Source organism: Dicentrarchus labrax, unplaced genomic scaffold (assembly GCF_905237075.1).
Source record: "Dicentrarchus labrax unplaced genomic scaffold, dlabrax2021, whole genome shotgun sequence".
NCBI classification, from domain to species: domain Eukaryota; kingdom Metazoa; phylum Chordata; class Actinopteri; family Moronidae; genus Dicentrarchus; species Dicentrarchus labrax.
In genome coordinates this window covers 26,996,482-27,014,439 of record NW_026136715.1, presented here as the reverse complement: position 1 = coordinate 27,014,439, position 17,958 = coordinate 26,996,482, and the positions used below count along the sequence as shown (strand labels likewise).

The 17,958-nt window shown below is 40.6% G+C and overlaps 1 protein-coding gene across 1 annotated transcript; it reads right to left on the bottom strand.

The window, feature by feature from the left end:
* Positions 1–6,432: 6,432 nt before the first annotated feature.
* On the bottom strand, positions 6,433–17,157 carry si:ch211-251b21.1 (uncharacterized protein LOC571720 homolog). Its single transcript, XM_051426393.1, has 10 exons — positions 17,009–17,157; positions 16,762–16,837; positions 14,868–14,899; positions 14,383–14,562; positions 13,566–13,789; positions 12,152–12,249; positions 11,021–11,238; positions 10,629–10,848; positions 8,149–8,399; positions 6,433–6,808 (listed from the first exon to the last, which is right to left on the bottom strand). Exons 2-10 carry the CDS (start codon positions 16,823–16,825, stop codon positions 6,710–6,712), a joined length of 1,386 nt encoding a protein of 461 aa, XP_051282353.1. The 5' UTR covers positions 16,826–16,837; positions 17,009–17,157; the 3' UTR covers positions 6,433–6,709.
* Between the last annotated feature and the right edge of the window lie 801 nt (positions 17,158–17,958).

Here is a 17,958-nt window from a genome sequence, read left to right as displayed (position 1 = left end):
TGGTTTACAGTAACCCAAAAACCCAAAACAGACAAACCAAACACTAGTGCCTTTTTCCTTCTCATTATAAGGTGAGTTATATTCAGTTGGCTACAATCTGCAACTTCACTGCTTGGTGCCACTAAATCCTGCACACTGGTCCTTTATGAAACATCCATGTGCATTAAGGTGTTTGGGGTCAAAGAGTCCATTGAAGCAGCAAGCATCTTCCTCAGTGAGAGCTGTACTTCAGTAAAACTGATGAAGTCTGCACATTACTTCTACTGTATGTGAGCGATGTGTGAGTGTGTAGTCACAGCTTTGACTGCTTCCGCGTTAAACAGAGGGAGAGAAAACGAGCGCTGCGAAAGGAGGAGAAGAAGAAAGAGAATGAGCCAGCCAGTGAGAAAATTAATGGAGCGAGTGTCAGGAGTGGGGCGGGGGTGGTTGGGGGGGAGGGGGGGTGAGAGTAAAAAGAAAGAGACTGTCAAAGTCAAACAAATTCCGAGGGATCAATGCGCAGACTTCGCCTGGCATATCCAAGGGAGCGCCAGACTCAAAGCTCTTCAAGTCCACAGTTCAAAGTGGTGACACGTCCATTAGAATTTCTAATTCTGATCGCATCGACAGGCCTACGGCACAGGCAGAGGACGGGGCTGAGAGGAATCTAGGCCACTGCTGAGAGAGAGAGAGAGAGAGAGAGAGAGAGAGATTACTGTATAGTCTTATTTTTTATTCCTTTATCATTTAAAAGTCTACATACTGTACCATTTTTAGAGGAGTCTGAAAAAGTTCAAGCTGTTATTTGAGAAGAGGGGATACTTCCTCTCCAGTATTGTACATCATTTATTGGTTCACTCTTTACTCAGACAGCACACACTAAGCTTTGACCAGAAGGAGGCTATCAAGCTATTCAAGCCGATGTTCAAACGCTTTAAATCTGAATGCTTTATTCCAAAACATAATGCAGAAATACCATGTTTCACATTTTGATTTTCAGTGTAACAGTACATAGTAAAACATTCATCTCAGTGTGCTGATTGCCAGGTAAGGTAAAAGCAAGGTTTGTTGTATTTTTTTCCACAGCTTTATTTATTTATTTATTTATTATTTCTATTGATTGAAACTCCATTTAACAGTAACTAAATCATTCATACACATTCACAGAATAGGGAGCAGTTTGGGGTTCAGTATCTTGCTCAAGGATACTTCGACACGTGGCAGGAGGAGCCTGGGATCGAACGAACAGCCTTCTGATTAGGGGACAACCCACTCTGCCTCTGCGCCACAGCCTGCCTCTAAACAGTTTCTGGTTTGTTTTTATTACAGAGGTGTAGTTATGTTTTAGAGAGTTTAAAGAGTTTCATCATAAATAAGTCAGCTACTGGGAACAGAAGAGTTTCTTTGCAAAAACAGATAACACCTATTTTTATAATGAATAAATCAGCAGCAGTTTGATTGATATTCCTTTAACTGCTTCATAAAAAAAACATGAAAACTTACAGAAACAACCCAACACGAGTCTGATATTCTCTGGAGTGCACCAAAACAAAACAGAGAGTAAATGAAAATGTAGATAAGGTTTTGCGAGTCATCTCACTCTGGGTCAGATTCTTCTGTTTTGCCCTAACCAATTAGCACCCTATCAGGGGTGAAGCCAGACATAAACAACTATATGTACTGTTTTTCAAGCCATTGGAGATAACAGATTGTCTGAAATTGACTGAAATTTTCAATCATTTGGGAAAAAACATGTTGGCAAAACCCTTTTTCCTATTTTTTTTCTCCAACTTTCTTCATCATCAGAAAAAAAAAACACAAAAAATTTTGAGGTTATTATTTTCCCCTTGCCACCTAAAACGAGGCAAAAATAGTTGAGGAGGACTCCTCAGGATAAACGTTATGTCCATAGTCCGTAAGATAGTTAGCTAGCACGCTCACTGAGGTGACAACAACCCACCGTGACAATGTTAGGGCGGACCCATAGGTGGTGATATTTCCCCAGTAATAGAACCTCCGCTCAATTGATTTGTTGGTCCAGTCAGAGAGACTGAGGGAAAATAGCACAACGTTAAAGAAAAAACCTAAAACCAACTGCTCTGCCCTTGCCCACCATGATGGATAATGCCATTAACTACTTAACATCAGTCAGCATGTACAAACGGGGCTGAATCAGATCCGTAATAGCACATTGGCTTTCCTTCATGTCTTGCCTTCAGTACGCTCCACAATAATGACATTTTAGTCCATCTGGTCCACAGCAAGGGAAGAGGAGGAAGAGATCAACAGAAATGTCAAACCATCCTCAACCAACACAACAAAACCTGCCTTTGCTTTGAAAATCCTGGAACCGAATCTCACTGAACTGTGTCATCCAGGAATTTTGGGGATTCCCGTCCTGATTTATGGGAGATCCAGGAACAAATATTAATAAACGTTATTGTAACTAAATGTGCTCCAGGACATGTACATGGCAGGCAAGTGTATGGAACATAACAATGACATATAGCTAAATATCATGTACAGGAGTAAAAGCACCTTTTGATGCCTTTAAGACATCAGGGCTGAGACTTAGTTATCAACTAGATAGATTTCCTCCACATCCTCATATCTGCATTCAGTAAGCTTTTAATTGTGGAGGAGAGACAGTGTGTTTGCTGGTGGGTGAGATTTGATGGTGGGGGGGCAGGAAATCTGTGGGATTTACAGCTTAATCTGCTTAGGCACTTCCCTGTCGGCCGAGCTGCAGACTGTGGCTGAGAGAAGGACGTGCTAGCTTACTGCAGCTGTCAGGAGCTGCCTGCCACCGAATCAATACTGGTCTTCTTTCTACCTCTCCGCGTGTCTCTCATGTGCCTCTCCCCCCTGCCTCCTCAGCCTCAGCCGTCAGCTTCTCCTGCCGGCGCTAAATCAATGAGTCCCGAAGCTGATTAGCAGGTTCAAGTGTAGGTCATTTCACACAGCCAGAGGACATTTCTACTGATGTACATGCTCATAGATCCTCACTGCAAGAATGTTGTGGTAGCTATATACACAAAATTTGAACACATTTGGCTCATATTTTTATGATGTGCTGAGAGTTCATTCTTTAGGATGAAATACTATATGATATACACAATTCATCCTTCCTAAGTCCCCCCCCCTCATGGCTCTGTGCTCCAATAACAGTTGAGCAAGCCTTGGTTACTCCCATTTTCCCCTGGTTTCTTCCGTGTTTCTTCCGGCCATTTGCTCAAACTTTACTCTGAATAATCATCATACAAAGTTTGTCTGAGCTTAAATATTTTAACTTTGGATAACAATGCCGTCTACTGTTGCTGGTATTCTCTGCCGGCCTCACCTAAGTTTACCATCCTGCTCTTATTCACTGACATCCGATTTGCCATCTACCGTTGGCCTGAACCCATGTGAATTAAGCAGATTTCGACTTAAGCGTTTCCATTCACAGTAGCCTGTCTAGTGGAAGCCACACATGCACACTTATGGACACAGGAAGTAGAGAGAGAGAGCTCATGAACTAATTTCATCTAACAGACGCAAATTAGCTAGCTAATGATTGATTTAGATTATCTAGCTAGTTAGCTAGCATTTTGCTAACATTAGTTAATTAATTAATAATTAATTAAGTCTTTAAAGGATTGGTGTGTAGTATTTAGTGGCATCTAGTGGTAAAGTTGAAGATTGCAACTAACTGATAACCGCTCATGTATATAACAATCTGGGAATGAGAATGGGCTTTGAAGTGTGTGGGAGAAAAACGTTAAAGGCCCTATCTAGAAGCAGTGTTTGGTTTGTGCATTCTGGGCTACTGTAAAAACATCAGGTTTCAACATGGCGGACTCCACGGAAGGAGATCCGCGCTGTCAGTAGATAAAAAACTGTTCATTCTAAAATAAGAATAAAATAAGAATAAAAAAAAGGTTGCTTTTGTTTAGGCAATATATTGGCTCTTACCAATTTATTTTATAGGTTGGCCATATGTTTATAGATGATCTGTGATGATTTTGCCAAGGTTTTTCTTCTTTTACACTTTTTTGAAAGGCTCTTGGTTTTCACACGGCTGCCTGAAAAGCTCCCTCTGCTACTGATAAGAGTTGTTGCTGTTTCATCTCAATGGCTCTCTCAGTGTGGTCTTCCTCAGAGTGACAGAGGAGCCTTGAGCTATAAAATTGTACTTTTTGGTAAGCTAGGGGAAATGTGTTGCAATCAGTATTTTTCTACATAAAGTGTTGGCAGCTTCACATTATGTAAGTTAATCCACATTCTAAGACACTAGATGTTGATAGTATTTATAGATTCCCTTCAGGCATAAGACATTAAGACATATATACAAATAGTCTGCTGGCAACCATAATGTGTGTCTGACATGTTTTTTCTAAACAAAAAAGTATCACTTTCATATTAAAATCCTTAAAAAGTCATCTCCTCCTTCTACCTCATTAAAACCTCCAGAATCTCTGAATATACAAATGTCGTTGATTTCTAAAGTTTTCCTGCTGGACACAAGATGTCTCCTACTTCACTGTAAAGTCCATTCTCAGTGGATCCTACTGAAAGGGCCCCGCCCCTTAAAATCAGATTTTCAATGAGCACAGAGAAACTTTCCTCTTTCAGCAGATTAATGTGAAAACCTCCTTCTAGTGTCAAACTGTAGGGACAAGAAGATACACTGATTTCTGACTGAAGGGGGACTTTGGACTGTTTATAAGTCACTCCAATATGCTTTAATATGGTGAGCAGTGGTCTTTATATATCTTTATATACTTTTATATATAACACCTTAAGAGAACTGTTTTTCATTTCACATTTCTGTGGGTGAACCATGCAAATTTTGACAAATGAGGACAGGACCAGAAACAATACAGGACCTGATCCTTTTATTTAATATTGTGCTTTAGTGATGTATATTTCCAAACTAATTTTGAATTAATCAAATTACTACAAACTAACTGACATGACTCTTTGGGGCCCCTGAGGGTCGGACTCTGGGCAGTTGCTTGGCTTTGTCTTCTTGGTTGTTAATTCAGGTTTGTGTGCTGGAGCTCAGAGTTTACCTTTCATTTTATTTACTACAGCATCATTGGTGTCAACAGCTACTAAATTATATCAACTGCAGCTACAACTAATATGAAACAGCCTTTTGCTCATATAAGGTATCTACATGTTGTGTACCAAGTTGAATACTGAAGGCAGTCAGGCCGCTGTGAGTCCACCACACGTGCTCCACAGTGAATGATCATTGACCACAGTGACATGAATCAAACCCTACTGAGCTTCACACCATCAGAAATCCAATAGCACCTCCAAGTGGTCAAATGGGTACATAACAAGCTGTACACTGAATGTTGAGGAGCATGAAGAGTGAATCAGTTTCTATATTGACTGTATGGAAACAATGTTCATTGTGGAGCAACAACATATTTACTGTTTATTTACCCACTGGTCTCAACAAGAAGTTACACGTCTTTAAAGGATTGGTGTGTGGGATTTAGTGGCATCTAGTGGTGAAGTTGAAGATGGCAACTAACTGATAACTGCTCAAGTATGTATTTGATGACCTGGGAATAAGAATGGGCTTTGAAGTGTGGGGGAAAAACTATGGTGGCTGCAAAATTTGTGTGGAAGCTCACGAAAAACACAAAAGGCCCTTGCTAGAGCCAACATGGCAGAGTGTAGAAGATGGACCAGCTCCGTCAAATTATAATATAATGAAAACACAATGATTCCTATATTCAGGTGATTATACACTAATGAAAACATACCTATGAATATTATATTCCATTACCGAGTTACAGCTACATGTTTTCCAGATCCAGTCCAGTATGGCTGTAGAGCCTCACTTCTTTAAATGGTCACGTTATGTTTTCTATGTACTATGTGTATCCTCAGGATGTTGCAAACACTGTTTGGTTTCTTCACATATTGCTAATGGCTAAGACAGAGAGTATCAATATGATATATGATATTTTTTGTGACATAAACAGATGCAGAGCTTTGCGTTACACCCCTACCCAGTGGCGTAGTGCACTGTATATGCAAACATACGGAGAATAACTTCTTATTTTTCCTCTGTGATGGACATCATTCGGCAGTGTTCTTGACGCTGATTTTTTTTCCCGAGGATGGAAGGAACACTTCATTTAGAATCCACAATTATGTCGTTATTTCTGCCGCCTGTGGACCAGTACCTACTGCTTGTAAAATCTGCACATCTTCTGTGGCTAATGTTAATTTCATAATCACACCTTTCACACTACATTTTATTTCACCCTTTATTAATACTAAAAATATGAATTAGGGCAGCTTTAAACATGAAATCTAAGGTTTACTTTGACTACATTTGTTGTCTCTAATATCACATGTCTGCATCATGTTTCGTTTCGCTTCAATGTAATCAAAAACATTTCCACCATGAACAATAGATTGTAGTGAATACTCTGAAACAAGACAGCATTTGGTATATTAGGGGATTTATTTGGAAAAACAAACAAATAGAAACTGTTACAAAACTATTATAATTCAAAAAGTTAAATTTATGCATATTAGTCGGGCGTGGGGATGGGGAAATCTGATAAGACAGAACAACACTGAACAGTCAACAAAGCAGACAACAACTCATGGCCTGTTACTGCAGAAACAGAAAGATAGCTTAATGGAACAGGGCAGAGGCTCTTAGCTTTTTCTTATCTCTGATGCTATCTCATCAAAAGCTTACATGTAAACCTTTCTTTTAAGCTTTGCTTTTGTCTGCACTCTCTTGCTCCGCACTCTCCCCTCCTCTGCCAAGTCGCCAGTTCAGCTCTGATGTCAACACTGAGCAGCACGATTTCTGTGAAAGAAAAGAAGAAATGGTAAAGAAAAAGAGACGGCAGCCATGCGAGCAGTCTCAGTGAGTCTGTACAGCGGTGCTTTGAGCTAAATACTAACAGCGTAGCTAACATACTGATGTTTTTGCCATGCTCACCCTCTTAGTTTAGTGTGTTAGCATGCTAGCATGTGCTTATAAGCACTAAACATTACGTGCGGCAAAGGATGATGGAATGTCATTAGTTCAGTCAGGACCACTTTTGTCAAAAGAACTTTTATTCCAAAGCAGAATGTTACATTTGGCGGTATGGCTCTGTTCTGGGGCCTCCCTGTCCTTCCATGTGCATACATGGAAAAGTTTAGAGAGCGGCAGGAGAGACCCCCCAGGGTACAGAACAGAGCGAGCATCAATGGCAATCAGAAATGACATTGATTAATTAGATACAATGTAAAGGAGGAGCTGGGGTGGACGTGGGTTGCAAAACGGCTTGTAGAGAACGCAGCAAAGATAGGCAGGCTAAAGCAGCTTAAATAAGGCGCTCTGCCAATTGGATGCTTGAGGGAATCAGCTGATCCATCAGCTGATGTGTGTTTACGACTGGCTGTGATCAGCGGATGTAGCTGGATTGAGAGCTGTGCTTGACTTTGTGGCCTGCCTGAACTAACGCTGTGCTTCGTTTTTGCAGGTATTGGGCCATAAACCAAAGCGTTGGACACATTTTTACCTCGTAGTGCCGCTAGAGCAATGGTGAAGAGATCACTAAAGTTATTACAATTGACCCTTCCTATGTTCTACCCCTTTTGGAACCTCAGTCAACTTTCTCCTTTCCTGTACCGAGATATGCATGTGCTAGGCTCGACCACCAAATTCTGAAGATGGTTATAAGATAAAAGCACCATATATATATATATATATAATATATCTCACATCTTAAGTAAGCTAATGTTAGCAAAATGTTGGCTAACTAGCTAGCTAACCAACATATATTTTTAGCTAGCAAGCTAATCAGTGTAGATTAGCAGCTAACTAGCTAGCTAATGATTGATTAGCAAGATTAGCAAGCTAGTTAGCTTTTAACCATTTTCAAAATTGTGTTGTCTTTTCAACATAGACAAGCCTAGCACAAAGCTATCTAAGTAGCTAAACTGGCTGAGCTGGCCTGCTCAACTGTCATTGGAGAATCGCTGGAACACAGAGCAAAACGGGGCCGAACAGGAAGGGCCAGTTCATCATCTGGGAACCATGATTATCTGTACTAAATTTCACTGGAATCCATCCGATCATTGTCGAGATATTTCAGTCTGAACCAAACAAACATTACCATCCATGCTGCTAGCACTGACACTGATTCTCTTCCCTACCTTGCCATCCTTAGCTTGGTTGCGGGCCCTGGATAGGAGCTCCAGCAGGGCCAGCAGGAGCCCAACACCCAGTCCCAGGCCCAGGAGGAGGAAGAGGCCCCGCAGGTTGTGGGGCTGCAGGGCCTCGGAGGTCTGAGCCTTGTCAGCACCCACGCAGCTGCTGGCCCACCACTTGTCCCGCAGATACATCAGCTCACCGGACTCACTGAGCTGGAGGATGGCTTTGGTTAGATTTTTGACCAGCGGGGAACCTGGTGAAGCAAAGAGAGGTGGTGTGAAAGAAGAGTTCAGTTTTGATTCATACGTAGCAGGAAACAATGGCGGCTCGCCTGGTCACACACAATCTCATATTCCAGATAAACAGCACACTAAAACACAACTCAACGCAGGAACAGATTGTTGATTGATTTTTGATCAGCTCTGTCTAGTTTGACAGTTTGAGCTGAGTTTCGTGCGTTGAGCTGGATGGACTCACTGAGAATGACCTGTCAATCACAAGGTAGCCTACCCTGCTTTATCGTCTATTTTACTCTAAATGGGACCATCATTTACTAAATGAACATCATGCTGTATGTAAGAAGACTGAAACTAGAGATTGAGACCATAAACTCATCAGGAAACTTTACTGAGCTCATAAATGAAGAGTCAAGTTGACTCATTCTCCATTAGAGTGAATGGGATCGGTGTGTTATTGCAGCCAATGGAGCTCCCCCTGCTGGCCTTTACATAGAATGCAGGATTAAGACACTTCGGCATTGGCTTCACTTTTTAGACCTGGAAGCTCTGTCCATTATATATACTGGTAATGGGTCCAACCCCTGATGTTCTGGCTCACAGTTGGTTAGGGCTAAAGGACTATTTGTGAGAGGGGAGGGGGGAGGGGGTGGCTAAAAACAAGGGAGGCACGTAAACTACCGCCATATGGTGAGAAGATTCACAAACTTGGTATATCCTTTTTCTGGCAAAAAACAGACTCAGACCCTATGCTCACTCCTGTCTGTCTCTTCTGCAGAGCAGAGACGAGTCCCCACCACTGCCTAGGGGTTCTTCATGGGGCCTTGTGGCCAGCTTGATTTCTACGGAAGCCCATTTCCGCCACTGTGATGGGGAAAAAAGTCAAAATATTAAGAACGTTTTTCATGAGATAAGTCAAAATATTGATAAAGTTTGTCATAATTTAGAGAAAGTTTCTCATTTGAGATACTATGTCAATATTTTGAGAAAGTTCCTCATTATAATGACTTACAGGTTCTTTTTTTTTCATCGCATTGGTGGAAATGGGCTTACACAGATTTCTTTTTTCGGTCTTAGATAGAAGACAATAAACAATAAAAATGAACTGAAATCAGAGTGCTAAGAGCAGTAAAGAGAAAGAGGAGAGGAAGAATATTATGGCCTCCTGTTCCCTCACAGACTTCTCTTTGTCAACAACTGAACCCTCCATGTCTGGACATCATCCTGCTGCTGTTAGCTCTACTGCTCGCCGAGACAGTGACAATGTTAGCTGCTGGAGTTTTTGGACAGTGGACATTTCCTGTACGCTACAATGGATTTGTCATTTTCCTGGATTGGATTCAAAGTGACAGCTGCTGGATGAAAATATCACTGGTAAGTTGTTTTTCTAAATTCACAAGTTATTCTAAAATACTGTTGTGTGTTGCTGCTTGTTTTGTAGACCGCCATGTCTGCAGGTTATTGATTGTGTAGACTGTGTGGGCATCCAACGTGTCAAACTGTACTCATTTACCTGCTATAGTCCGCCTTTTCATCCTTTATCTGACTGAGGTTTGAGTAGATTATTGGTAAAATTCACAATTTCAAACATTAACAGTAGCTATTAACAGGTTGTTGTTTGAATCCATGGTACCGTCCATGGTGCTCATTGTAATCCACATTTCTCTCTGTTTCTATAATCCCAATAATAAAAAGTCTAAAGTTATTTTATTTTTATGGGCATCTGTGCCATCTGTTATTGTGACCGCTGCTGCCACTGTTGTGTATGGTTAATATGCACACGTTGCTAATGTTGGCTGTATTCAAGGATTCAAGGTTATTTTATTGTCATTTACAACACAAGATTGTAGAATTAAATTTAGATATAGTTGTATAATATTGATTGATTACTGAGTCATAAAATTGAAGTAAATTACTAATCTGTATGATGACTTGTTGAGGAAGACTGTCACAGCCTGAGGGAAGAAGCTGTCTTTAAGTCTGTACAATGTAATGGTTGAAAGGTCAGCCCTTGCTTTTTATTTTCTCAATGCTACCTGCATTTGGTGTGAACATAATAAAATATGGTTGTTGATTGTGGATGCATTTTCACACAGTCACTTGTGTGTGTTTTTTGTGCCACTGTAGTTTCTCCTTCACACTTGGATGAGTCAAGGGCTTTCAGTTGGTTGAATCTACATTTACACTCTGGTCCTTTTTTAATTAATTGATCATCCAAAATGCTCTGAAAGGTCCAAGCCACTCACCCAGAGGTGCTGCGATGCCGTAGGCTCTCATAGCAATGACTTCCTGTGAACGGGTCAGTTTACAGTAGCGAGCCACTGCCAAATCCAAGGACACTGCTTCACCAATGAAGGCAAAGTTTCCTTCCTGGGAGCGGCGAACGCCCTCCTCCATACTGGACACGTAGCTCTTCTTACGCTCCATGTGCTCGTACATACGCCGATACACAGGGTACTTTGAAAACTGGGAAAGAAAAGAATGAAAAATAAAACATTTGAATCTTCCCATGTGCTTGACATTGTGTTCTGAGTGTGCAAGATATCAGGAGCACATGTTGCCTTCCACTCAGTCATATGAACCTATCTCACATGTTAGGAACCAGCTGTAAACTCCAGTTAGGAGCTGCTGAATTTACCTTAAAGAAAAGCATGGTGGATCCACCCTCGACCGTGCCATAATCGATGGCGTCCTGGTTGGCGAGGTCTTCAAAGGTCTTAATGGAGACGTGTTTGTTGTTGGAGTGCAACATGGAGTTGAAGTTGCCAAAGTAACAGGCCAGCAGCAGTATAACAAACAACCACCAGATGGCGCTAACGAGTCGTCCAGATAGGGCTTTAGGGTGGGGGCCAGCACCTAGGGGGACAATGACAGCAGTCAAGTGGCTGCAGCTCCAGGACAAAGCAGGGTTGTAAGATGTAATTCAGGTCGTAGTTCATTTTTATGCTACACGTAAAAAACAAAACTTATGTACGGTAAAATTGATTAATAAGTAATTAAATAAATATTAATAATATAAATTCATTCTCAATGTATTTTATGATTGCTCTGACTCTTTTCACAATTCAGTTGGCAAAACCCCTAACACGAGACTGAAGAAAATGTAAAGTGAAGTGGAAAACTGGATCGAAAGAGGTAATGCAGCCTCACAACACTGAATATGTCCATCATTAAGCTAAATTTTAATTATTGTTGCATTTCAAAACAAAATGGTTCTAATCCGATAATTCTGTCAACATTTTTTCTCATAAGGTCAAAGTATTTCCTCTAAGATTATATAAATACCCCATCCCCTTTGAAATTCTTTATTGAATCTACTGTGTAACTAAATATAGATAATTTATTATAGAGCAGTGGTTCCCAATCCAACAATGTAAACCTTAAAAAAAAAAAATAATAATTAATTTACAGAAATTAGTGAGAGAACGAAATGCTGAGATGTATGCCTTCTGTATTTATTAATGTATTAAATGAGCAATAATTCCTCAGGTTGGGAACCACTGTTACACTACTCTACAGTAAAGGGCAAATATAGAAGATAAGACTGTGTGTCATACATCAGTGTACCTTTTCTGTTCTATGTCTACCACCATGGCTATGAGTTTTACACTCTCAAGTTGTGCTGTAAAACGTGTGTCAGAGGCACTGTAACATACCACACAATAGTTAGGCTGCAGTACAGCATTGTGAGGGAGTGTACAGAAAGAGGCAGGCAGCAGCAGTGTGTGTTTCTGCGCCTGTGGTTCAGTTCAGCAGACTGCTGCGTTACCTTGCAGGGTGAGAGCTCCTGTGATGTACCAGAAGCTGTGCACTAATGTGAAGTTGTGCTCCTCTGTTTCTGGCTCAGCCCATTCAGCTGGGCTGATCCTGCAGAGAAATAAAAGGCCTTATAACCAGCACTGTTGAAGCTGCACAAGTGTTTGCTAAAAAATATATATATATATTGAAGATAGACAGCAAAGGGGGGCAGAGACAGGGGATGACACGCAGCAAAGGGCCACAGGTTGGATTTGAACCCGGGGCTGCTGCAGGAAGGACTCAGCCTCAGTACATGGGTTGCCAGCTCTACCCACTGAGCTAACTGGGCACCCTATGTTTGCTAAAATATTTGGTGTTTCTGCAACTACAGGCATTTTTCCAAAATTTTTTACATGATGCTAGATGAAAATATACACAGTGTGTTACACATCTCGACATAAAAATCAATTACTAAATAATGTGATTGAATTAAATTGATGAGGCCTTTTTTGGGTCCAAACACCACTTTTGTTCACATCCTACAACTGCTGTCTCAATGTTGATACACGTAAAATAAGGTAATTCAGCTATATTTAAGTTATTTCAAATATTTCATATAAATATTACTTCACTTTACCTTATGTAAATATAATTAATAAAAAATGTAGATGAGAGAGAAGTTTGGGTTTTTTTTACTTTAATTTTTCATACAAAGGCTTCTTTTTGGAAACCCAGAAACAATACCTCTGTGTTGTGGTAGCCGTAGTGTAGGGGGGACCCCTCCAACTTCTAAAAAAACACAAAATTGCCCCTTCCAATAATTTTGTTTTATTTATGCTGATTAGTTCATGAATATCTGAAACTATCATACTGACCATTTTCTTCATCTGAACCAGCCAGTCAACAGCAGAACACTATTAATGAATCATTCATTACCAATTACTGAAACACTACTTACTGTTTTTGTGGCCCCTAAAGTAAAGTGGTGCACCATACGGAGTTGTTACTGAGTATTGAATCATTACCTCGACTCATCATTATCTACTATATAATCCTCCATTAGGAATTATTAGGGAGCTACTTAATAATTATAATTCATCAATTATCAAGTTGTCCCTGATTTGTTCATTACTTGTTTCTTAATTGACTAATCATTAACTAATCATTAGCTACTCTATAATCTATCTTGATTAGGAGTTACTCATTAACTAATTGTTCACTAGCAGTTCTTCATTCGTTCCCTGGAACTTCTCAAAACTTTCACTCTTTAATACTGCGTGGTTATTTATCGTCGTTTAGACATTGATGTGGTCCCCGTCTAAGCTCTAATGAGATCTGCACCCTTGCAGGCAGCTACAGCCCTGGTTCTAATGTAGACTGTAGAAAAACAATGGAAAGATTGAACAGTCAACAGTTTGTGGAGACCTTTTGAAGCTTGCACTTACCTTCCCACCAGGAATATGCAGAGACCTGTTAGCAGGAATGCAATGAGGACACCGACCCACATGTTAGTAGAGAAGGGTGACAGCAGGCAGAAGGTGCTCTCTTCAGAGGCCATGTCTTTGTGCAGCAGGAAGCCGATTCCTGTTTGCATGAAGGGAGTGGTCGTGTCCACACTCTGCTCTCTGATTGCAGTGAGGGTCAGCGGGGCCACAGCCAGGTCAGCCTCCTGGTGGAGGGTGTAGGCACACATAACATACATAAGGCACACAATGTTAGCGACATGAATTTTTAAAGATCCATATCACTTAAGTTAGACAGAATTTGTTAGTAGCTGATGTAGCGGAATTTCAATCTCTTACATTTAAGCATTTCTATTCCAAATACTATGTTGTACATAGTACGCCCCAAGAATGTAGTTTGTGTCAGGACAAATGTTTTTAAAAAAGCAAATAAAACTCCAAAACAAATACCAAAACTAATCAGATAAAATGGTAAGGTTACTCTGGGATACATTGTCACAGAAAATACTAAAACACCTCCAAAAATGTAATTGCTAAATAAATATAAATAGATAAGGAAACCTTAGTGTTAAATATTAAATGAATAATAAATAAATAAAATGGATGATTAAAATGTAATATATAATAAAAACAACGAATCCTGAAAGAATTTATCTGAAAAAATCATTTATTTTCTTATATTCTATATATTCAACATGCCAGCTTTTTGACTGTTCAATCATGGACATCTTTGGACCTTAAAAATAAGCTATTTTACATTTTGAGTAGAGCCAGTTCAGTTTGATGGTTAATGACTTACCCCTCGGACGATCTCACCAATCATGCCGTTCCAGTTGCCGCTTGAGTCAAGGGCTCCGTAGCGGTTGTCCTTCACCAGGTGCACTTTGAACTTGAAGCCCACCTTTTTGGAGAGCTCAGAGATCAGGTCGATGCAGTAGCCCTCCAGCTCGGAGCCTTTGCTCATGGTGTATGGGTCTTGCTAGGGAAACAGAACCAAAAAACATAATTTCAATGGGGAATGTGAGTTATTGTTGCAGGTAAACTGGGCTAGTAGCAACAAAGCTGATATCAAATTGTTGCTTTTGGATGGAAATCAAAACTCAAATTCTGTCAGTTTTGAACTTTATGCAATGCTTTGCTGTAGTTGTGGGAAAATCAAAAAATCTCAGGATGGAGGTATTCTTTCACAAAGTGTTGTTTGAGTCAAGATGACTCTGTGCCACAGCTGCAGTCCACCGACACCTTGGCATTCCAGTCTAAAGAAAATGCACAAAGAAAGTATACCTTTATAGTGGTGATGGATAAGTCCTTGGAATCTAGAAAGGAAAAAAAACAAGCACCATAGTAAATTCTGGATTCTTGTAATGAAGCAAGTCAACATAATCAAGAAAGAGTATCAGCACAAAGATGTGAGGACTTAGTCTGAGGCCAGTTCTTTGACTGATTAGTGGTTTGGTTTCATGTCTGCAAGCTTATGTGTGGAGCAGCCTCTGAAAGCATAATGAAGCATATTGTTGCTTTGAGTCCCCTTCATGTGTTTTTCTCTCAGCCACAGCAGTAAATAAGCCAAACAGCCACTGGAGGACAATGACACTGTTGTTGTTGGTTGTTTTTCAAAAGACCTGGAATAAAGGGCTCCATAATTGCAAGGTACAATGAGGGGGGTAACTGGGCCCGTGTGGCGGAATTAAAGTGGGGGCCAGTCCTTAAGGATGTGTTTCGCCATTGTTCTTCATCCCCCCGTCACCATGTCATCAGAGCTGGGAATGAACCCCCCACCCCATCTCCCACATTACCCATGACATTCACAGTTGTTTTCTTTTTGCCATAACTGTGACCAATGGCATTCCCAGCATGTCCATCAGGCCCTAACATGCCCTGCCAGGGTCAGTCAGACAGGGGAGGGGGGATAAGCGGAGGTGCCAGGGGTGCAAATTCTTTATAATTACATGTGATAACAAAAGCAGGCCCAGTGGGGTCATATAAAGACCATGACACCCCATCAGCCTCCTCTAGAGAGGATACAAGGACCTGTGAATCTGCGGAGATGCCTGTCAGTTCACCGCCTGCCTGCAGAGTTTTCCCCCTGCACAGTTAATTGATTTATCACAGTGCTTTCTGGACCACAGCAAGGCGGTAGCCCCTCCACTGGTGAGAAATGGAATACTGCCACGGTGGTGGTGCCCCCTCTGTGCTTTGATAGGACTCCAGCAGTCTAGCAGGGCCAGCGGGGAAAGAGTCAGATGTGAGGAATGATTTGGGAGTGTGACCCCCCTTCTCATAGGTCAGCCAGAGCCTGCTGGCACAGAGCAGGGCTTTAGCTGTGCAGACAGTTGGAGAGGCGGGGCTGCTCTGGTGGAGGTTCTCATTGGCTGAATGAAACCTTAATGGACAGAGCTGCAGTGTAAAGCACCAGAGCTTATCATAATGTCAGATGACTAACTGGCAAGTTAGTTGGTATAAATATTATTTATATTTATTTATTTTATTTTACTGTTTTTAAATGGTAAAAAATAGTAATGCACAATAATTAGTGGAGTGGATAAAATATGGTATGATAATGGAAAATGTATATTATATATTATTTCAATATTCATATTATAGCTGATAAAGTATGGGATAATAATAATAATAATAATAATAATAATAATAATAATAATAATAATAATAAGTTTAGGGAAATATGAGAGAATATTGCCTCTCCCTCCTGACTAACCCTGAGGGACTCCTCAGTATGAGCTCAAGGCAGCAAATAAAAAACAAATTCTAAGGGTAATTTGGATGAGGGAAGAAAGGAAGCACATAGCAAGACTGTTTTTTATGAGTTTTCAGACTTTTTTCTGATATGCCCTTTTGACCACAGCGAAGCACACAGTTAAAATATGACATTTGATATCTCTTTAGCAAAGAAAAAAATGAATATTGCAGTAAAAGGTCTCCCCTAAAAGAGGAGAGATGAGGGAGGAGAGTAAAACATAATTTGCATCTGGTTGGGTTTTAATCGATCTCAACACTTCCCAGTACAGCGGCTAGTAAATGTAGACTTTTTTTCTGCAACAAAATTATAACTTAAATAATAACTGAATAATAATATAATAACTCTAAATGTGATGTATTTAACCAAATGAACCACGTTCCGTCATATGCTGCACTGCCAGGTTATGTGTATTATTCTTACCTGCAGTGATCATCCATGCAGACAAGGCTGCCACACAGAAGACCAAAGCCATGTAGCTTTTCATGTTTCCACAGCCCTGAATATGACAATGATTAATACATTTATTTAAACACATTTTTCTGTCTCGATTTCAGATGTCATCTAACCAAGATCATCATCAACATCCAACATTTACAACAATTTCCAGGATATGTTGATTGTTTTGTTTTGATGAAAAATACCTGCTATGAAACAAAAATTAACTTACCTCAGTTACGTCTAGTTCAGTGTAAATCAGATGACTCCAGGAAAATGTATATGAAATTCACAACAAGGCAGTGGGAACAGTTGTGAGGAAAACAATGTAGTTGGGGGTTTATATGGGGGAGACAGGGAGGGACCTCAGAGGGAAAATAAACTAGGGGGGAGGGGGGAAGGGGTGGGGGGCTGACCTGGGGAATCAGAGGAAGAGATTTTGTTTTGGAGAACATTTTCTCTCCCTTCTGACTAACCCTGAGGGAACATAAGCTCAATTCACACCATATGTAGAATCTGTTAGAACTCCTCCACCCACACAAACTCATAAATTAAATAATCAACAGTAATGCGTATTTTAGAAATAGTGTCCAGAAAAACTAGTCCTGTTTCTTAGAAAAATGTCTATAGGTTTTTGGTATAAGCCAACAACCCAAATTCATTTATTCAGACAAAACCTTGGAAAATGGGCAGTGATTTCATGTTGAAAGGAGGGACAGAATTCACTCTTTGAGACAAAAACATTCTCTCAGGCCTGAAGTGTGAGATGAGGCTTGGATGTTGCAGTTGAGAGGCCAAGCACTCCAAACTGTCGAGATAAATACGGCTTTAAGAGGATCTCTATGGTTTTCTTGGAATCCTAATGAAGCTGTCTTTTGTGTTTGTTTGCTGGCTGGAGCAGAGTCTGTGGTGCTAAAATGAGCATGTCGTGCTTCACAAACTCTCACAGAGCTGGGGAAGAGGCCTGGCAGTGTGTGACAGCTCACAAGAGGTGGCCGTCAGCTTTGGAAACCACAAACTTGACAATGGACAAATGTTTGACTGACAAATCAGTGTCCTGAGAAAGCACGGAGAGGCTGCACTTATTGTTAGAATTGAAGATGGTTTGGGTGGGAGAGGGTGGGGGGCATAGTGGCCTCTACTGGTGAAGTTGCAGATTGCAACTAACTAAGCACCCATCGT